The sequence below is a fragment of the Culex quinquefasciatus genome, chromosome 2, assembly GCF_015732765.1.
Source record: "Culex quinquefasciatus strain JHB chromosome 2, VPISU_Cqui_1.0_pri_paternal, whole genome shotgun sequence".
NCBI classification, from domain to species: domain Eukaryota; kingdom Metazoa; phylum Arthropoda; class Insecta; order Diptera; family Culicidae; genus Culex; species Culex quinquefasciatus.
Window position 1 is genome coordinate 54561402 of NC_051862.1, and position 22006 is coordinate 54583407.

The 22006-nt window shown below is 37.7% G+C and overlaps 3 protein-coding genes across 8 annotated transcripts in view; 1 reads left to right on the plus strand and 2 right to left on the minus strand.

Moving 5' to 3' along the window:
* Positions 1-3560: 3560 nt before the first annotated feature.
* The window catches only part of LOC6051370 (endophilin-B1), a 29067-nt gene continuing 10621 nt past the window's right edge, over positions 3561-22006 (minus strand). Inside the window, exons 4-8 of one of the 6 annotated variants that reach the window (XM_038253300.1) lie at positions 14290-14301; positions 13857-13892; positions 13436-13626; positions 4950-5121; positions 3561-4886 (exon numbers count right to left, since the gene is read on the minus strand). In XM_038253300.1, the coding sequence (XP_038109228.1) occupies positions 4776-4886; positions 4950-5121; positions 13436-13626; positions 13857-13892; positions 14290-14301 (522 nt within the window). In that variant the 3' untranslated portion in view covers positions 3561-4775. Of the gene's footprint in view, positions 4887-4949; positions 5122-12934; positions 13226-13435; positions 13627-13856; positions 13893-14289; positions 14302-22006 lie in introns of those variants that run through there. The other 5 variants (XM_038253303.1, XM_038253301.1, XM_038253302.1 and 2 more) reach the window with 5 other exon arrangements.
* On the plus strand, positions 18914-20076 carry LOC6043240. Its single transcript, XM_038253307.1, has 2 exons — positions 18914-19098; positions 19175-20076. Exons 1-2 carry the CDS (start codon positions 19064-19066, stop codon positions 19926-19928), a joined length of 789 nt encoding a protein of 262 aa, XP_038109235.1. The 5' UTR covers positions 18914-19063; the 3' UTR covers positions 19929-20076.
* On the minus strand, positions 19990-21376 carry LOC119766898 (protein ALP1-like). Its single transcript, XM_038253299.1, has 2 exons — positions 21241-21376; positions 19990-21135 (listed from the first exon to the last, which is right to left on the minus strand). The coding sequence occupies exons 1-2, from the start codon at positions 21357-21359 to the stop codon at positions 20001-20003; spliced, it is 1254 nt and encodes a 417-aa protein (XP_038109227.1). The 5' UTR covers positions 21360-21376; the 3' UTR covers positions 19990-20000.

Sequence of the window (22006 nt, forward strand, 5' to 3'; positions counted from 1 at the left end):
AATAACTTAAACAACTAATCCTAGCTTAAAACCAAAAAAAGTAAATTCATTGAAATATTCAAAATCATTAGAACGAGTAAACTACGAACTGTATTTTAAGATAAGTCCTCCAAGCGTTCTTACTTGTTCGGCACGAGTTTTGCAACTACGCAGTGTTGTTGTCATCTCGATGAAAATGTGCAGAAGTTCTTGTGGTGAAAACAGGTCACTACTGCCTTCACCCGTTGATGTTGGTTGGTTTTCCCTCGGTTGCTGACTGAAGCCTGGAGGTGTTGTATTCTCTGCAACTTTTTGCCGCTGATTCAACGGCAATGGCTGCAGATTTGGAACCACTCGAACAGATCCCGCTCCAGGTGACGCCAAAGCAGGAAAATCCACATCCGTGAAAGTTGGTGATGTTTTGTGTCGATTTGGTTGGTGCCTCGTCGTCGCTTGCTGCCGAATTTTCACAAACTCAGCACGTTTTGGGCAGCTGCGATTCTTGGTCGAATGGTCGCCGCCGCAATTGAAGCATTTGGCTTCGATGTTCTCGTTGATTGTTTCGCAAGCTTGAGCTTTGTACTCACCTCCGCAGGTTGCACAACGACTCTTGATGAAACAGTTCCTTCCACCATGCCCAAACTGCAAACAGTTCGAACATTGTGTCACGTCACGGTGCACTGGACGATAACGTTCCCAAGTCACGATGATGTTGAAAATTGCCCGAACTGCTTTCAGCTCAGACGGCGTTGTCGATCCTTTCTCGAGATGAACCAGGTACAGTTGATCACGATACTTGATGTCCTTGTTGTGTCTCGTCATCTTGAAGACTTCGATCACGTTCAACTTAAGAGTTTTGAGCTCTTCTTTCAGCACATTTACATCCATGTCGTACAGGCCTCGGAGGACCTGTTTCATGGGGCGTTTACCTGGATCGTCATGGCTGTAGTATTCAATTTTGGTGTTGTTCAGTAAATCCCGAACGTAGTTGTAATCCTTTCTGGTAGGTAGCAGAATTTTGAGTCCATCAGCACACAAGCGAATGGAAGCTCGTAAAGCACCAGATTTGATAAACCCGGTCAGCCACTTTCGCACCGAATCCGATGACGATGTTTTCACAAAAATGGGTGGCAACTTTTCCCGTCGTTCAAATTCTTCCTTCTCGCTCACGTCCACAGGGAGGGTAGCGAACTGGTTTCCAGACGAATTTTGAGCGTCCTTGCCCAAACTGCCTGGCTTTGCAGGTAGCGCTTCGGCATTCTTTAGCTTCTTCAAATCTGCCGATCCTTCTGGTAAGGACCGCCTCTTTTTCTTGCCGTGAGGCATTTTTTGCACTTTTCAGCATTTTTTTTGGTGTGTGAGGGACGCACGTCTGACTCGCTTCTCTGCTGATCGCAGACTAAATATGAGGCAGTTGCCCCACCATCCTAAGACATTTCGAGCCAAACATTTCATTAGGGCACAAAACCAAAATCCGCGATTCGAGAAAATCGCTTGCAAAAAGTGCACAACTTGTTTCAATTCCTATTTAAAAAAGAAGCTTCACTGATGGTATTTTTACTTATGATACGATAAAACACATCATTATCCTCAACTCTGCTTGAATGCTTCTTAATTTATGTTGATTTTCGCAATAAAACTCATAATTTAAGAAAATCTCGTTATTAGGCCCTTTTAACTTTCCAACTGTTGTTCAGAATGGGCCCTTTCTAGATGCAATTTTGAAGAGAATTGAAAGGGCACTAAAGCGCTGTCATCCGATTGTTGTTTTGAATGATGTTTATGGGACCTTTTGTTTAGTTAGAAATAATGAGGAATTCAGCGAACATTATGTTAATTGGTGAAGTTTTGTGATCGAATGGTGAGAATATGGCATGTGAAATATAAAAATTCATCGAAGGTGTACTGAACAGGATCCGCGGGACCGTGTTAAATATTGTGGTTCGATGAAGTTTTTTCCTGCAGAAATCCTTGGTGAAACGTTAACCAAACGTTGTTTTTAAGTGAATTAGTGTTAAGAATGTATGAAAACTTCACTTCATAAAATAGAAAGTCCCTCAACTACGAAAAACTAACGAAAAAGAAAAGGGCACAATTGAACTTTTTTTCTGGTTCGGAGTGAACATTGTTATGGGCCCTTTTGAGTTTTTGATTTTTTCAATAGGAAATTGTTTGTTATCAATCTGATTCTTGGAGGGCATGTAGGGAGTGTACTAATGGATGGAATAGTGGAATAATCCCGAATGTTTACGTTTTGGTTTTGGGCCCTAATGAAATGTTTGGCTCGATTTGTTCTAAAATGGTCGTTTGCTTACCATAGAGAAACACATACATTTTGTCAGAAAAATAGAATGATTTAAAAAATCAAAAGTTTAAAAAATCGAACATTCGAAAATTTAAAAAAAAATCTAAAATTCTAAAGCATAAAGATTCTAAATTTTTAAAATTTTGAGATTCTGATATTTTGGAGTTGTTGATTTCCTAATTTTTTAAATTCTTATTCTAAAATTCTAAAAAAAATTGTAAGGTTAGAAATTTTTTCAAAATTTCACTTTAGTATTTGTTATCTAAATTTTTATTTTTCTCAAAATTAAACGGAACTATGATTTAAAAATGATCCAAAGAAGTCTAATTTTGTGTAATCTAAATGTAAGCAAAATAGTGATGATGAAATGGAATTCAAAATTAAAGAATTAAATTCAAGAAATAAAGAACCACACGCAACTCATTTTTAAACATACTGACTTTGAATATTTAATTCCTCTAAAGTTTTGAGTTATGTTTTTTATGCTTATTTATTGTTCTTTTATACTGGATACATTCAATTTTAATCTTTTGAATCTTAATCATATTTCAAACTTTTCCTGAAGATACAGACATTTGGATGTAACAAAAATTATTATTGGGCATGTTCCAGTGGGTGTACTGTGCTCTAGGGGACTTTTTTGTTTTCATCCACATGGCCTTATCCCAAGTTGTATTTTTATGCTCCAGGAATGTAGGGCAACAAGATTTGCCAAGAAACATGTCCAGGAAATGACTTAGAGTCCCATCCTAGAAGGATTTTTAAATTTATTCTATATTTGAATTAAAATATATGATGAAATATTGAATTAAAATATTTCATGGTAATTACTGCACTCAGGCGTAATATTTCAATCTTTATTTTTGCATCACGATTGCGATTTCTCGATCTAAGTATATCGCAATTTATCAATAATGAGCAAACTTCCGGCACACGCGGTTCGCTTGTACCTCGGTTTTGCTTTGCGGCTGCTTTGTTCGGTTTACCCGACTCACTCGAGCCGATAGTATTTTGGTTAATCGTACCAGCGCACCAAGACACGCTCGCTCGGCAAACCGGGTTCAATACTACGGCGCGTACGACGGCACGTACCTCGACTCGTACCGTGTGAACCAGCTTGGCTCATCCGCTTTTAACGAAATCATAATTATGTTATATTGTTATGTTTAATTGCTTAAAAAAAAATCGCTTAATGTTCATTTTGCGAGGACCCCTCACAATGCGCGTTCTACAAAAAGGCAGGGAGTGTTTCGGATCACATGTTACACTGTTTGCATGACTTTTATCCTTTTTATTTCACTTCATAGCGATTAAATATTCACAATTTTGGAAAAATACAGACTAACGAGCGATAAAGATTTCATTTTTTTCTGCTTTCGTTATTATTAGATTTGATCTCGATAAACAGTAACGTGTGTAGTGGAAGAGATTTCAAATAATATGAATATTTTTTTTAATTTTCTCTTTTGCAAGTGTACCGAGTAATTCAATGGTTTATGGAAATAATGCACTGGTTTTTTTCCATAGTTCACCCCAATCTCACCTTTGATAAGTATATTTAGTATTTGTGTTAGCTTAGTAATAAGTTTTAATAAATAACATGTTCGATTTGAGTGTTGGTTTCCCGCCGCGTCTCCAATATACAAATATGTATGTTCGCGTTGTGTGCTTGTTTATTAGATTTGTTTTAGGTTAGATTTTTTTTTGTTTCTTGTCCAGAGAGAGAGAGAGTTTATTTTGCAATTTGAGTATCTGTTCAGTTTAAAAAGCAGTATTTTTCTTAACAGTTTTCGATTTAGAGCTATCGATTTTATCACGACGAAGGGGAAACACTCACTTCACACGCGTTTTTGCTATTCAGCTGTGAGGGTAAAAGGGGGATGGATTTCGTGTTTCGGGTTACAATTTCACGAGGAGGAATGTTTGTCTTTACCATTTTTGTTCAATTTTTTGTTAATATTATTGTTCTCTTATTGTTGTTATCAATTACGTTTTGTTTTCGTTCATTTGTAGCGTTCGATAGTGACGGCGGTTTTAAAAATAATTGACCAAATAGTGACTCGTCTGACGACTTCCAACACATTCGCGTAATTAACGCCGTTTGCTCGGTGCCGAAAAGCTGGGTTTCCGGTGATCATTGGGTATGATAGTTTTGGTGTGTGTGTGTGTGCTTGGCCTAGAAGCTGTTGCAAGAACAATATTCTTTCCTTGTTTGTCTCGTTATTATAAATGTAACACGCAACCAGGCGTGACAACGCGTTGAATCGCCTCTAAGCACTTCTAAAAACTCTAATAAAAACTGGCAATAACTTTTGCACACTCATCGTAAAAAAACTCATGAAAAAAAAACAATAAAAATTTCTAAAATAACGCAATAATACCTAAATATCTCATGTTTTTGTTATTCAGATTCGCTTCGCAAATTAAGTAAACTCCTTAAATGAATAATCACTAAATAAATCCAGACTCTCTTTTACACGCTAATCGCAATTTAGTCATCCAACAGCTCGAGGAACGCCTTCGGAACCAGCCCCTTCAGCAGACCCTGCTTGCCGTTCATGTAGTCACTGTTTGGTGGATTACACTCGCAAACGAAGATAACCTACAAAAAAGTGACAGTGTCAATCCAGCAAATATAAACTTGCCAATCCAAGCAACCAACTACCTCGTTCGACGTCAAATTGAGCTCCGTCCCGTCCTTGGCGTCGTACGAGCAGAGGACGCGGGCCCGCTTGTAGCCGGAATTGCCCGAGAGGTCCACGCTGTTGAGGCGACCGGCCAGCTCGTCGTCCTCCTCGTAGCCGGCCACCGGAACGTACGGCTGCGGGCCGCCCAGGCTGGAAAAACGGGGTGCGGATGATATACTTTCGGGGGGACGGTGGGCATTGGAATGTGAGTGTGTGTGTGGGTGGGTGTGTTCAGGGGGAGGAGCTTAGTTTTGTGAGCGAAGGAAGGAGGAGCTTAATGTGTCAAAGGGGTGTGTGTTTTGGAGCATTTGGAGGACGGCAGCAATGCGGCGCACTTTTTAAAGGAGAACGGTAAACTTTTGTGCGAAATGAACTTTGAACATCAACGATAATGAGCTATATTTAAAAGTTAGTTTAGGCTAAAATTACAAAATAAGAATTAAGGTATGACTAATCACGTAACAGTTAAATCTTGCTTAATTCTAGTCGTTGTATATTTCTACGCTTGATGAATGTATAACAATCACAATTGAGTTCATTCTGGGACCATATAGTAATCTACCTATAAAGAAGTTGAATATATATATTTTAATAATTTAAACAAAATTTAAAAAGGTGTATTATGTCGTTTCGCCAAATTGCAGCATTTTTTTACTGTACATTCTTTTTTACAGAAAAAAAGTAAAATCTCGAAATCCTCCAATTTTTTGTATGTTACGTAAAATTTCACGAGGAATCAATTAAAAAAAAATCAGACAAAACCAATCATGCCACCGTCGAAACGGAATTGAAAAGTTCTTTTCAAATGTTAATGCAAAGTCAAGATTTTTGAATCTTTTCACAATTTTTCGTGAAAGCCCAGTTTCGAGTCTAATCAAGCATTTTTGTTTTTGATCTAATTGCTGATGTTACTATCTTTTGAGCACAAATTGCAGTTAAACCTCGCATTGTGTGCAGGCGCTACGCTTTGTGTTTTTTTTCGATTTCTTTAAAACGACATCATAATTCGAGCCAAACATTTCATTAGGGCCCAAAACCAAAACGTAAACATTCGGGATTATTCCACTATTCCATCCATTAGTACACTCCCTACATGCCCTCCAAGAATCAGATTGATAACAAACAATTTCCTATTGAAAAAATCAAAAACTCAAAAGGGCCCATAACAATGTTCACTCCGAACCAGAAAAAAAGTTCAATTGTGCCCTTTTCTTTTTCGTTAGTTTTTCGTAGTTGAGGAACTTTCTATTTTATGAAGTGAAGTTTTCATACATTCTTAACACTAATTCACTTAAAAACAACGTTTGGTTAACGTTTCACCAAGGATTTCTGCAGGAAAAAACTTCATCGAACCACAATATTTAACACGGTCCCGCGGATCCTGTTCAGTACACCTTCGATGAATTTTTATATTTCACATGCCATATTCTCACCATTCGATCACAAAACTTCACCAATTAACATAATGTTCGCTGAATTCCTCATTATTTCTAACTAAACAAAAGGTCCCATAAACATCATTCAAAACAACAATCGGATGACAGCGCTTTAGTGCCCTTTCAATTCTCTTCAAAATTGCATCTAGAAAGGGCCCATTCTGAACAACAGTTGGAAAGTTAAAAGGGCCTAATAACGAGATTTTCTTAAATTATGAGTTTTATTGCGAAAATCAACATAAATTAAGAAGCATTCAAGCAGAGTTGAGGATAATGATGTGTTTTATCGTATCATAAGTAAAAATACCATCAGTGAAGCTTCTTTTTTAAATAGGAATTGAAACAAGTTGTGCACTTTTTGCAAGCGATTTTCTCGAATCGCGGATTTTGGTTTTGTGCCCTAATGAAATGTTTGGCTCGAATTGGCTATGTTTTTGAAGCTTACAAAACAAACAAATTGCCTCAAAAAGACTGCACAAATATTGTGTCGTGTTTGAGAAAGCGACGAAATACAAAACGTAACGCGTTATTAAAAAAATCTTTTTGCAGTATTGTCGATTTGCCGAAAAGTAATCTTTTCAAAAACTGAAAACTTTTTTCTGTTGGCTTCTTTTTCAGAAGAAGTCATCAATGTTTTGCAGCAAATTCCTAGCAAACTTTCTGATCTCTTTGAAAAAAAATATTTCTGTGCACGATATTCAAATCTGTGTAAAGTACTTTTCGATTGAAAATTTGATTTTACATTTTAACCCTCTAATGCAATTTTTTTCGAAAATTTAAATTTTTATTTTGTTTAGGACGTAATTTTTAGCTATTTTTGTTCTCCGAAAAAGTTTACAATGGTTATTAGTTTTTTTTAGAGCACCTGGAGCTTATTAATAAGGTTCTCTAGTTTTTTGTGTGTGAACTTTTTTGAAGTATCATAAGCAATATCTACAACTCAATTGGTCTGAAAATTCGTTCTCAACATACAGATTTCATTTTCGAAATTTATTCCAAAGTTTCGTCATTTTTAAAAGTTGAGGATTTGCAGAAAATGTGCGATCACTGTCATATTTTTTTCGCTATAAAAACGTTAGTTTACTTTTTCTGAAGACACAAACCAATCAAAGACGATTTTTGCGAATTTACATCAATTCTGGAGTTATGAGAACACACCCTGAGTATCATTTTTTTTATAAACAGCTGTCAAAGTCAAATAAAAAAAAATAAGGAAGCCAAGAGACTTCTAGACAAGTTATCCTAGGCTTATATAAGCCAATATTGTGTATATTTAGCCAATAGCACTCGAACATAACATTTAAGAAAGGCGTAAGTTATTTATAAATTTTTGTATTTCTTAATAAGATTACCGTTTCTTGAAACCGTTGCATCGTATCAAAAAGTGGTCAAAGACAAACTTGTAGCACAGACAAACAGACGTAAATCATTGAACATTATTTTGAAAAATCTATCAATCACAAAATGTTCTAGCGTCTAGAGTTATCTACGTGCGCATGTATTGTACCCGCAACGATCAGGGCGAGTCCCAGTGGAATGAACCCGAGAAAAACCTAGAGGTGTAAATTCCGGCCTAAACCTACGCCCCGCGGCCAGGGAGAGATGAGATTTAATTCAGCTTCCTAACAATCCCGGAGTAGCAAGATCAAGGCACAGGCTAGAAAATCCACTGTTGATGCCGGAAAAGGGAGCCGGGGGAGTACTTGGTCCTAGACCGCCCCGAGGTATGCCTAAGCAGTCCGTTGCGAAAAGATGCCGCAATTTTAAACATCACTGCGCTGGTTATGAACGGTACAGTCATCCCACATATTCGGAACACTTTTGTGATAATTTGTCAATAGCATGCCAAATGCAGCTTTTCTCTCGACCCTACTATTTTTAGGACCTTAATTTGAACATTTGTTTGCTATTTCACTAGTAAAAGTAGTACTTTTTGAACAAAAAACTTCATTTCAAGACTATTTTATCCTGAGCAGCAAAACACTGCCTCCAAATTGCCTGTTTCATGATTGTGGAATGTTATTGTGCCTCCCACAATTGTGGAACACCTGAATTTAACTGATATTTTCACAAAAAAAGTTATCAGACCATGGATAAAACATCACTAAGCTTGAGTTTCATAGGTTGCAGTGTGTGAAGTCATTATTTTGTTACAAAACTGTACTCCTGGAGAGATCCAATATTTGTTTACATCCGTAAGAAAAAAATGTTCCGAATTTGTGGATTTCAAGGGTCCTAATTTTTCTTCAAAAACTTGATATAAAAGTTAAAAATTTCAGTTGTTCGATACAGCATTTGAAAGATCGCAAGAAAAGCTTTCAAATGAAGGTAAAAGCGAATCATTAAGTTCAATTATAGATTTGCTATGATTTTGTTAACATTGGCAGATCTGTAAACTGTTCCGAATATGAGGGATGACTGTACCCAAAAGTAGGCCACGAATCTGAAACAGCCCGAGAAAATTCCAAGCGACAACAATGGACCACCGCTTCCAATTGAGTCCTAAAATTAAGTTTAGATTGCTGATATTATAGTTCACAACGATAAAGCTTATTTATCTGAGTACAGTGGTCCTTTGTAAGACCACAAAGAGTTTAAAATGGATTTTTAAATCAATCATTTAAAATATTTACCTCTCGGTCCATAGTTGATCCATCGTAAAAATGTTGCCTTGTTATTTTTTGTTTTTCATTGCAAATGAAAAGAAGTGATCAGAACAAGGATCAGAAATGGTTTTTAATCGTGTTTTTTACCGTTGTACATAAAAAATTATATAGGGCTTTAGGACCCTATTGTATTTTCTTGCAACTTTTAAATGTTCCTGAACTACTGAAGACATTTTTTTGTGAAAAGAGCAAATCGACGCCGGACTGGCAAAACAGAAACATAAATATTTGAGCGCACTAGCTGAAACGTCAAAGTGGCTGCGAGTTGACCGCAGCGCCATCCCATTAATGGAATTGGGTCCTAAAATGAAGCTTAGATTGCTGATATTATTGTTTACAGCGATAAAGCTTATTTTTCTGAGTACAATGACCCTTTGTACGAGCACAAAGAGTTTAAAATGGATTTTTAAATCAATTTTGAAAAATTAACCTCGCGGTCCTTCTTGACAGAAAAGCTCCTACTTGGCAGCTCGTTCCAAGGGGACCATAGTTGATCCATCGAAAAAATGTTGTCTTGTCAAAAAAAAATTTGCATTAAAATGAAAAAAAGTGATCAGAAATGGTTTTTAATCGTGTTTTTTACCGTTGTACATAAAAATTTACATAGGACTTTACTGCCGTTCTACGCATAATTGTCCCATGTTCAAAAAAGTGCAACTGAGAAAAAAGCGATTGAAATTTTTCGACCGATTTCTGTGTTTCTACGCATAATTGTCCCGTGGGTTCCTATTCGCCCTATGTGTCCCTAATCGCCCCAGTTAGCAGTTTATCACCCTTATTTGTGATCCTCTTGCTATACAACAGGTAAACAACGCATAATGCTTAGTAAAACTAATGATTCCGTGTAAGAAAATACTTGGTGGGACAATTATGCGTAGAAGTTCAACGATGGGACAAACAGACTTGGTGTTGTTTTTGATAAGTTTTCGAACAAAGTACCAGATTTTATGGGTTTTTCTTAAAGTACACATCAGACTAAACTTAAAAATGTCATGAAGTCAAAATCGTCCAAAACTGACATGGGACAATTATGCGTAGAACGGCAGTTTAGTACCCAATTAAAAAGAGCTTACGTCTGTTTGTCTGTGACTCGACTTTCGAATTCAAAACATTTAGTTTTAACTTGATTTCCACTTCAAAATCGAGGGAAAAGACGAATGGGACAAATCGATTAGAAATTCATGTGAATTCATGGTGAGCAACATATCTGGAGTGTTTTTAAAGGTCCAATAAACCAAATTTCCAGTTTTTGCTTTTTGGGTATTTTTGAAACCGGGTTGAGTTAGGGCATCTCCAGCGCTGGGGTGCAAATCAAATTTGCAACCGGCTCATGAATACCGGGATCAAATTTGCCACCTTGAAAAAACTCCATCATCCCCACCGCTAGGGTAGCAAATTTGCCACCGAAACAAGCCCACCGCGGGGGGGGGGGGAATATGGGTTTTTATCATTTTTTTGCTCTCGTTTACCTTCAAAATCAATAATTATGTGTTGATTCATGCTTAGAAATGCTAAAAGTTTATTAAACTGTTTAATCCTATTGAACATTTCAAAGAATTTCATTTTTCGAAAATGTCGAAAGGTAAACCATTTGCTACCCGATTTGATTCCCACCAAATTTGCTCTCGAGTTTGCCCCCGAGTCTCCCACCGCGCGTAGCAAGCAGGTATCAAATTTGATCTCAAGTTCATCTGTAAAAGAAAAATATGTGTCGGTATCTGTCGGGTACTCATTTTCTGATACCCGACAAGTACCGGCAAGCCGGGGGCAAAGTTTGCGTGTTTTGGAGATTTTTGTATGTCTGCTCTTGTGTATGATTCAAATATTCAAAAATTCAAGAATTCAAAAATTCAAAAATTTAAAAATTTAAAAATTATAAAATTATAAAATTCTAAAATTCTAAAATTCTAAAATTCTAAAATTCTAAAATTCTAAAATTCTAAAATTCAAAAAATTCTAAAATTCTAAAATTCTAAAATTCTAAAATTCTAAAATTCTAAAATTCTAAAATTCTAAAACTCTAAAATTCTAAAATTTAAAAAATTAAAAAAGATTTTTTTTGAATGGAAAAAACAGAAAAAAAACAAAAACAATTTATAAGCTTTTAAATTCGAAGAAAGAAACCAACAGCAAAACTTCGGCGAAGGAAAGAAGACCTCCGCCGATATTTGTCGTCGACACGTTAGCTGATCGTGTGGATGAGCTATTTATTCAAACCTACTGTTTGAAGATCGGTAAGAAGAATGTGCAAGTGATCACGTTGCTCAGAGCAAATTTCGATAAAGTGTTGATGGTCCTCAAAACACACAACGTGAAATTCTTCACATTTGACCCAGCTGAAACAGTTCCGACAAAAATAGTTCTGCAAGGCTATATGGATCGGCCAGTGGACCAATTGGCTGAACACCTTGCGGACGCTAAAGTTCACCCCCGAGACATCAAGGTGCTCTCAAGAACGACCACGGTGACGGGTACCCACGTGCTGCACCTACTTTACTTCGACCGTGGTACCGTCAAGCTTCAGGACCTCCGGCGGATAAAAACGTTGGATGGCTTCTGGGTGACTTGGAGGTACTTTTCTAAGAACTCGACGGACGCAGCCCAATGCCACCGTTGCCAAAAATTCGGCCACGGCTCAAGAAACTGCAACCTCCAACCGCGCTGCGTTAAGTGCGGTGAAATGCATTTCACGGAGAAGTGCAAACTTCCCCAGCAAGCAAGGCTGAGAGAAAGCGACGCTCAGCAGCAACGGTCTCGTGTCAAGTGCGTGAACTGCGATGGCAATCATACAGCAAACTTCCGTGGCTGTGCCGTGAGAAAGGCCTACCTCGAGGAGCAGGCTAAAAAGAAAAAAAAGCTTCCAGCGACCCGGCCACCTCCGAGATCAAGATCAACCGTTCCTGCAGCTGGACAAGGCGCGGCTGACCGGAATATTCCAGCGTTTCCTCCCGACTGGGGAGGTTCTTACGCAAGCGTGACCACGGCGAGCGGTAGTACGGTTCCGGAACAAGCAGCGGTGTCCGGAGATGACCTATTTACCCTGCCAGAATTTTTCGCTCTCGCGGGGGAAATGTTAACCCGTTTTCGTGCCTGCCGTAACAAGGCAGAACAGTTCATGGCTCTAGGAGAGCTCATGATTAAATTCGTGTACAATGGATCAGCTGCCTCTTGCAGCGCTGTTCTTCGACGTCAAAAGATGAAATCATTCTGTGATCTAGCTTTAAGTTTTCCTCTAAGGGACCATCCATAAACCACGTGGACACTTTTTTGGGAATCTATTACGCCCCCCTCCCCTTGTGGACAAAAATTTTGGAGTAGCTCACGTGGAAAAGCATTAATTTGATTTTGCTATGTTGGTTTTTTTTTAATGTAAGAATCGTAAAACTATTGCGTCCTCTGCAGGTAAAAAAAACTGAAACATCTGCACATGAACGAACAATATGTATACTCATTTCCTAGGAGCTTAATCAGTGGACGGAACAACTTTTGCCCGATTACATGACATTTCAAAACGTTTACTAGCTAATGTATACCTTTAAAACATTTTTGTTTAGCTGCCAGTTAGTAATGTTTTTAAGAAGCATTGAAGAAAGACTACATCTAGACTACTTAACACTCAACTTCTAGACATTTAAATTTGGTTTAAACGGAGGAAGAATTACAGACACGCTCGGTGGACAAGGTACAATATTCACAGAAGGAGACACAGTCCGGAAGTTAACGAACCCCAATATTTATTTTGCTTTACGATGTTTTAGTTTGTAAAAAATGGACGAGATGCCGAGGCTATTTGTACGGGATATGATAGTTAGATTGGGGTAATTTTGTATTAGAATAAATTTAAAGAGGAAAGCTCGTCAGTAAATTTTGATTTCGAATAAGCCATTTCGCACTTAAAGCACCGAAATATCATTCGGGTCACTGTTGGCCACCAGCTCGGCGATAACGGTGTCCCCGGCCACGACGGGATACGCCGCCGGGGGCATCTTGGGCTTGCGGGCCACCCGTGGGGCGCCGTGCGCCGCCGGATGCAACGTTATCGTCTGCTGGCCGCTGCCGTTTTCCTCCTGCGAGGAACTCAGGTAGGGAGGACCCCGGGTAAGGTCGACGTCCTCGCTGTTGACGCGCAGCCGAGGTGCCGTCGGACGGGAGCTGGATGGATGGAAGGAGGGGGCATTTGTGTGTGTGTGAGGGATCGTGTGACGCGCAAGAGAGAATTAGACATGTACATGGAGAGAAAGAAAGGTTTTCGTGTAAGTTTGGAACTCGTCACAAGGCTTAAAGTGTTTTGAGGGGGGAGGGGACAGAACAGAAACGGGGGGGAGGGTGGAAGCTGTAGGGAGTTCTTTTGGGGGCGCCTACCTGGCAAGTTCGCGCTGCAGGTCGTTCATGATCTTGTTGCATTGGCCGTAGTAGCGAACCTGGGACTCGACGAAGGCATGCAGGTGGCGCAGATGAGTGGCCTGGGTTGTGCTGATTCCTTCCAGTAGGAGCTTCGTTATTTCCGCTTGGCGGTCAAATTCCGACTGGGCCACTCGCAGGTCACGTTCGGCCTAGGAATAGTTGAGAAGGGGCAATCAGTAACTGAATAAAATAGCAAATTTCATCCTCTATAATTGATTTCGTGCATTCTAACAATTACGAAAAAAAACATCTACAAATCAAAAATGAGAAAATAATACATCCGATGAAAAGGCCGAGCTACGGCACATCGTCTATGAAGTCTCTACGGAACACAAAAGAAGCGTTTTTTTAGTTGAGTACGAAGTGTGACCAACTGTACCTGTTCGAGAGCAGCCTCGGGCGAAATTCCGTCCTTCTGTTGTCGGGTTTGTGAGTTTTTTGTTAATTGTTAGTTTGTTTTAATAGTTTTTTTTGTTGGTTTGGAAAAAGGGAACAACGGGAACAGATTTAGTAAGACGTTACAGGTCAGTCATTAGAAAATGGTACGCTTGCTGTATTCTCCACGTCAAATGCGTCTAGTCCGGGACGGTTTGGTCATTCTTGGTCAACAAGTAACAAACACCACAATACTGAGATATATAGTTTTGATAGCTTTAACAAAATTGCTGGAACAACCTAGTTAGTAAAAGCAAAACGTTGTAGCACATAACCGGAAATCATAAGCTTACAGAACAGAAGGACCGTTTGAAAGGAACTTTGAAAGAGAAAACTGGAAACTCGTGTTGGGAAACATTGTTTAAATCTGTAAATACCTGTTCTAATAACTGATGGTAGCAAATGGAAAGGGATAATAAATAGTTAGTAATAAGCTTATTACATCACATGAAAATGTATGAAACTATAATTCCATGATAAAAACCTTTCCCTTGTAAATTAAGAATCATGATAACCCCCGGATTTTGCTTGATTTTTGACAATCTTAGGTAAACGTTTCCGAGTAATCCTATAAAAAAGTCAGGCATAGTCTCCAGCATTAGACACCGTCAACACGGAATATTTCAAATTCAGAAAAATCCTAAAAAGTAAAAACCGGCATGGTTGTTACGGAGAAGTCGGAAAAAATCCGCGCTGTTCCAAAACCAAATCCGCGCGAAATCCGCGCCATATTTAGAAAAAAATAATTTCGCGACAAACTTACAAAGAGAGTTTCAAAATGATTTAAGAAAAAAAATATTTCTAATCTAATATAATCTAACCCTAGCGCAGCCAGTCTTTCGAGGGCATCCTGGAAAATGCCTTAGGTTGATTAACGCCTAGCATCCTCTTGTCATTATTAACAATTGCAGTGCCTCAATGCAATAAATTGCTTTGAAACATCACAAACGTTAAAGCGGCCAGGCCAACTGCGTAAAGTTAACCGCAAAGATGATTCGTTAAACTGGATTGAGTTTGAGCACGAGTGTTCAAACCACAATACATTTCTGAATCTACAGGGGAGGAAGAAACGTGGGGATCCCCCGCTCACGTTCCTATTTATAAAAGCAATGAATCGTTGGGAGCACCATGCTAAGAAGTTTTGGTGCTCCGGGACCCTCGGGGATGGGACATTGTATTTCCACAAATGCCCTGGACACTATTTGCCGTGGTTATAGCGCCACAACTCGCTCTGATTTATGAAAAAAAATATTTGGAACAAAAATTAAACTTGTTTTATGTTTATGAGGCTGAATATCAGGACGTAAAATCTTAAAACGCCGAAAATTAGATGGACATTTTTTTTTTGCTGCGATGAAACCAAACCAAAGAGAAAAACTATAAAATAATGTTGGCAAAAAAAGAAATCAAAAATATAAATGATCTCAATATAGAAATTGAGATATGCATAAAAAAAATAAAAGAAATTTATATGAAAATGTAAAGGTGAATCGATAGAGCGTCGAAAATTGATGCAGTGTGAATTTTTAGCGATTTTTCCGATTAAAATTCTTGCTGAATTTTCATATTTGCGAAGATGAAAATGACGTCCAACCATAAAGTAAAACCTATACCTTTCTTTAATAAGAAAGACAAAACAACATAAAAATATTAAACCATAAAATCGAAGCACGAAATTTGTATTATTTTCTTTTCAAAATTTCTCTAACCTAAAATATGACTCCAAAAATTCCCAAATTCGGATTTTCTGAAAACTAAGATGAGCAATTCTCGCTGAAACCGTCCCACTAGATGCACATGTTCTCAAATCGATACGGCAATGTTCCCATTCAATTCAGTGCACCAAAAAACCATTAAAACAACCTTCGAACCAATGAAAATGTCAGCCGTTAGCCACCTGTAAATAAAAACTTGTATTGAACTATGGATTTTTTCGAAAAAATGCCCTAATTTGGAGAAATGATATCTCCCAAAATACATTACCAAACATCAAAAAGTTATATATCGTTGGAAAGGTAATCTCGAGGGCTTTCTATCGAACTTTGAAAAACTTTTCAAAAATTATTTTTCAAGGGTAATTTCAAGGGTTTTGAGAAACTTACTCTTAATTTTGAATTTTGACCGTGTTCGCAACCACTTATCATTACGCAACCATTTTCATTCGAAAGATTGGAAGATTTTGCATAAAATCAACTTGAGAAAAGTAGTGTAATGAAATAGTTTTCGTATAGTTATTAACGGATGAAAGAAATTGGTAAAATTTCAGTTAAAAATAACCAAAGCTCAGACTTCAGAAATGAGCCTAATTTACAGTCAAAACAAAGCAGGATTGTATTTGAGCCGAATGTACAGTCATATGAGGCAAATCTGGACATATAGGATGAATAGAGACAGCTATTTGAACAATACTATCACTCATAAGATCATATTTTTAAATTATTTATGTAAAAACATACATAAACAAACAAGTTTCTAAGTTATAAGCTTTTAAGTACTCTGAAAACTAATGTCCTTACTTAGACTCGATTCGTCACATTTTACTGAAGTAATATTTTATGTACATAATTTGTTTTGGAAAGATCTGCTTTATTTGTATAACGTCAATCATGCACAAAAAAGTGCAAATTTGAAATCAATATTTTTTGATCAAGTTAAAATTTTATGTGGCTGTTGATACCATAAAAACAAGCAAAAAACTCGATTTTCGTCCAAATTGGACTACGCCCTTTAATTAGACACAAGTCAATTTACGATAAATTTACCTTAATTTGAGATTAAAAGCTACCCCCAATTGAAAACTGAATGAAAAAATAACTAAAATTAAAACAAAAATATTAAAAATCCCTTTACCCCACACACGGGGAAAAGCTACGCACTTATTTTTTAGGGTAATTGCCTGGTTCTCGACATAAAAGCAATTTGAGGTGAATTCTAGTACTACGTTTTGAAAGCAAGTGATAAGGAATCAAAAATATTTTAAGGTCATCGGTGACAGAATGATTATCACTAGGTGCGTACCTTTGCCCCGCTCTTCTCTATTCTATGTAAAACAAATTGGGATTCATTTAACTTTAATTTTAATTACTCTCATTTTAAATCCAAATTTAAAATTTTCATTTGTGCAACATAAATACATTGAAAAAAGTTTTAATTGAAAAACAGACTACACTTATTAATTCTACGTCTAATGATCTTTCTAGTGAGTTCAGACTCGACAATATACGGCGTGCGGTTTCAGAGATTGTCAATGAAGGTTTTTAACATTGTTTGCTGAAAAGTGAAACTTTGGGGTGGTGTCAAATAAAAGGACCTAGTCTGATTTGGACGAAAATCGAGTTTTTTGCTTGTTTTTATGGTATCAACAGCCACATAAAATTTTAACTTGATCAAAAAATATTGATTTCAAATTTGCACTTTTTTGTGCATGATTGACGTTATACAAATAAAACAGATCTTTCCAAAACAAATTATGTACATAAAATATTACTTCAGTGAAATGTGGCGAATCGAGTCTAAGTAAGGACATTAGTTTTCAGAGTACTTAAAAGCTTATAACTTAGAAACTTGTTTGTTTATGTATGTTTTTACATAAATAATTTAAAAATATGATCTTATGAGTGATAGTATTGTTCAAATAGCTGTCTCTATTCATCCTATATGTCCAGATTTGCCTCATATGACTGTACATTCGGCTCAAATACAATCCTGCTTTGTTTTGACTGTAAATTAGGCTCATTTCTGAAGTCTGAGCTTTGGTTATTTTTAACTGAAATTTTACCAATTTCTTTCATCCGTTAATAACTATACGAAAACTATTTCATTACACTACTTTTCTCAAGTTGATTTTATGCAAAATCTTCCAATCTTTCGAATGAAAATGGTTGCGTAATGATAAGTGGTTGCGAACACGGTCAAAATTCAAAATTAAGAGTAAGTTTCTCAAAACCCTTGAAATTACCCTTGAAAAATAATTTTTGAAAAGTTTTTCAAAGTTCGATAGAAAGCCCTCGAGATTACCTTTCCAACGATATATAACTTTTTGATGTTTGGTAATGTATTTTGGGAGATATCATTTCTCCAAATTAGGCATTTTTCGAAAAAATCCATAGTTCAATACAAGTTTTTATTTACAGGTGGCTAACGGCTGACATTTTCATTGGTTCGAAGGTTGTTTTAATGGTTTTTTGGTGCACTGAATTGAATGGGAACATTGCCGTATCGATTTGAGAACATGTGCATCTAGTGGGACGGTTTCAGCGAGAATTGCTCAGATGGTGACAATAATTGTGACTTTTAATAATTTTAGAATCCTGCAGTTTTTCATTTTGTAAAAGGTACAGAAATTAAGAATTCAGCAGTTCTTCTTTAAGGGTGCATTTTCATAACTCCTGAATTCTTGCTCTTTAATTAATGTTACCGGTTCAAATTTGACATGAATTATTTTTTAGCTTTTTTAGCAATAAATTTGATGAAAACGCTGGTAAACATGCTTGCTTACTCAACAAAAGTAACCTTCAACTTTTTTTTTTATTTATTCATCACAAAATACTTTAAAAAACTGATGTTAAAAATTCAACGCGAGCAGAGCAACAATTGAATTTTTGCTTGACATCAATTCATTTCTTGTCGTACAAGAATTCAATTCATGTCAAACAAGAAAGCCATTATAGCAAGCAGGAATGCTCTGATTGGCTACCGTGTCCCTGCCATAAAAAAATCTGACAGCTCTTTGTTTTTGTTTGGCACTTTGAGTTTCTTCATTTCGAAAACAAAGTGGTCTATCGTTTTGTGCTTAAAATTAAGTTTTATCAAAAAATGACTGAAAGTAATGAAGATGAGTTGATTGAGCAACTAATTTGCCTAGTTTCGACGCATGACGCAATATTCAATAAAAGAAACAAAGACCACATGCGAACGCAGTGCGTTGAAGGTGCGTGGACTGAAATTGCCAGTGCGCTTGATAAAGGTAAACATATTTTTTGTGCTGCTATTTTGTGTTGACTGAAATGTACTTTTACAGATGTGCAATGGTGCATTGATAAGTGGAGGAACTTACAAAGAAATTACAGGAATTTCCTCAACAAAGAAAATCTCCCAAGTGGTTCCGGAGCAAATAATCGTGGGCGTCCAAAATTCGCCTTCGCCCAGCAAATGTCTTTTTTGATCGAACACATTCAACCAAAAGCGTAAGTATACGAATATAATCCATAGTATACGAATATAATCTAAATTATATAACCTAACATTTTTTTTTTGTTTCAGGACCAAATCAAACTTCAGTCAACAGGAAAAATCCCCAGAATCTTTTAACGGAAGGAGTTCAAGCGATCGTTTTGCGGGAGAAACACAATCCTCAAAATCGTTCCGCGGATTGACGCAAAGCGAACTCGCTGGAAACGTGATCGACGTAGATTACGACGTGTTTCTTCGTGATACATTGAATCTGAGCCCTCCAAAACAGCCTGAAGAACAACCGCATTGCTCCTACAACCCGCCAAAAGGATACAAACCTTACGAAAAGGAACTTTCCTCAAGTGATGACGATGTCGCTCCAAAGAAGAGCAAATCAGCTTCTGATGAAGTTTGCACACAAGAGAAAATCGACTACGTCGCTGGCGATTCTGGGAACGAGGGCAACGAAGGACCGACACAACCCCGTAAAACTCAACCCGTCAACCCGAACCGAGGACGTGGAAGAAACAAAAAAACGAAACAAAATCCAAAACAGTTCCGCAGGCGCGAAGTCGCGAACATCGATTCTTCACCAGAGAGACAGGACTTGGAAGAGGGGTTCTACGTGCGGATGACAGAGGCAGCCAGATCGATTACAAATCGGTTTCAAGGACAGCAGATCGCGAAAGAAAAGCCATCAGACCAGGACGCCATCATAAATCATTTCTGCAAAATGCAAAAGCATATGCTTCGCACCATAAATGAAGATAGCCGGCGAGAGTACATGCAGCAGTGTACAAACAAATTATTTGATTTATGTGCGCTGGAAAAGCACATTTTGTGATTGACTTTCAAGTCAAAGCTTTTTTACGCGTATTTAAGTTTATTTTTTGTACATCGCCGTTCTTAACTAATGTTACATTTTTCCTTGTCGAACTTTCATGTTAATCCATGGAATAACATTTATCACATTAAACCAAACCTTCAAAGCATCCCGGGCTGTGTTGTATTGTTTTTTTGATTTGTTTTCCTTTTCAGTAACAGAATTATACGATTTATGGTTGCGTTTGCTACTTCGCTCAGTTTGTGAATTTTTCTGCTTTTCAACAATCAAAAAATTGTGTAAAGTTACACAAGCCTGAATTATACCTTCAATAGTTGACTCATTACCGTCAATTCTGTTCAGTAAAATTCTCCACGTGGCACACATGATACCGAAACATCGCTCAATTGAACTTCTCCCACGTGAAAGGCGAGCGTTGTAAACCCGTTTCTCAAAGCTTAAAAATTTTCCTCCGTAGGGCCTTTGTATGTGTTTGTGAAGGGGAAAAGCTTCGTCTCCGATAAAATAGTACTCGAAGGGGATTTGAGTATCCGGTAAGAAGGTCGTGCCTGGCATACCAAGAGTTCCAGAAAACAGTTTTTTGCCAAATTCTGAATTCTTAAGAGTGCCGCCGTCACTAATACTTCCGTATTGTCCAATATCTACGGCGAGAATTTTGCAATTTGCGTCGCAAACGGCCAGAAGAACCAACGAGTATTCTTTTTTGTAGTTAAATAGTTGAGTTCCATGATGTGGAAGGTTCCTGCATTTAACATGTTTTCCGTCCACAAACCCGCAACATAACGGAACTTGATAGCGGTCCATGTTCAACCTCGCCGTTTTCAGCCACATATCCGTATCCGGTTCCGGAAGGTATTTCGGAGATAGAACATGCCACAAAACGCCCAAAGTTTCTCGTATCACGTTACTGGCAGTGGTGAAGCCAACAAGAAAATTAAGAGCTACGTCCTTTTGGGACATCCCCGATGCAAGGTAGCGAAGAGTGATGGCTAGGCGAATCCCGGGGTTCAAAGCACGGTGACTTTCTTTGGTGAGATGTGGCTTTACCATGGAAAGTAACAGCTGAAATTGATCGTAGGTCATTCGAAAATAACTTTCAAACATTTTGGGATCAGTTCGCATTGTACGCAAAACTTTCCCGTACAAGCCATGCGTTTGACGCAAACGCCAGGTGTTTTTAATCCAGCAGCTTTTTCGTGCATATCTCCTGAAAAAAAAAAGATTTTTTTCGGTCATTTCTCAACATTTCAACAACACTTTGAAACCAATTGAGATCTGGCACAGGCAACACGCATCAGTAATTGTTACTAACCTTCGGGTGAACGGCTTTCGACGAAGCGATTTTCTCTTAGATTTTGATTTTCTTGTTAGGAAGGCAGCAACACCACCCAGGAGCAAAAATGCTAGCAAAACTTCCGTAGCATCAAGCATGATTCAGAAATGTTTTCAAAAAACACATGTCAAAACACAACATGACAATATTTCAGCGATCGAACAGCTGTTCTCAGTACGCAACCATGGGTTTGGCTGCTTTTGCTATAAATTGCATGCAATCTCGCATTCAATCTAACCGGGTCGCAACCGCCCACTCAGCGCGTTCCGTTTGAATTCCGTTTAGAATTCCGCTTGAGCGAAAAAAGTTCGATTCGAATTCTAAACAGTGTTCGTTTTAGATTCTAAAACGTATTCCGTTTCAAACGCAACAACCGGTTCCGTTTGAGTTTTCGCCGCAAATCGGTTCAAGCGGAATTCAAACGGAATCGAAACGGAATGGACGGGTTAGTTTTGACAGCTTCTTCTTATTCTTCTTATTTTTTCTTGTTGTTTTTCTTTTTTGTTTTGGTTGAATCCAAATTATTGGAATTCAACCAGAAAGATTGATTTATCTTGATTTTCTTATTTGAAAACTAGTTTTTTTTTTATTTTTCGTTATAATTATCAATCGTTGAATGAAACGCGGCCCAACCCCGAGTCCCTCATTTTAATTATATTTTTCTAGGTTAAAAGAAAACATTGAAAGGACGTTTTATATCCCGCCGGTCGACACTTCGGATTCCTTGTCATCGCCATACTTGTGC

Bases quoted from the DNA above. Each gene is read 5' to 3' on its own strand.
- LOC6043240 (XM_038253307.1), top strand. From the start codon at position 19,064: ATGTCTTTTTTGATCGAACACATTCAACCAAAAGC. The intron at 19,099-19,174 runs GTAAGTATACGA...TTTTTGTTTCAG, and splicing joins GAACACATTCAACCAAAAGC to GACCAAATCAAACTTCAGTC.
- LOC119766898 (XM_038253299.1), bottom strand. From the start codon at position 21,359: ATGCTTGATGCTACGGAAGTTTTGCTAGCATTTTTGCTCCTGGGTGGT. The intron at 21,136-21,240 runs GTTAGTAACAAT...TTTTTTTTTCAG, and splicing joins CGAAAGCCGTTCACCCGAAG to GAGATATGCACGAAAAAGCT.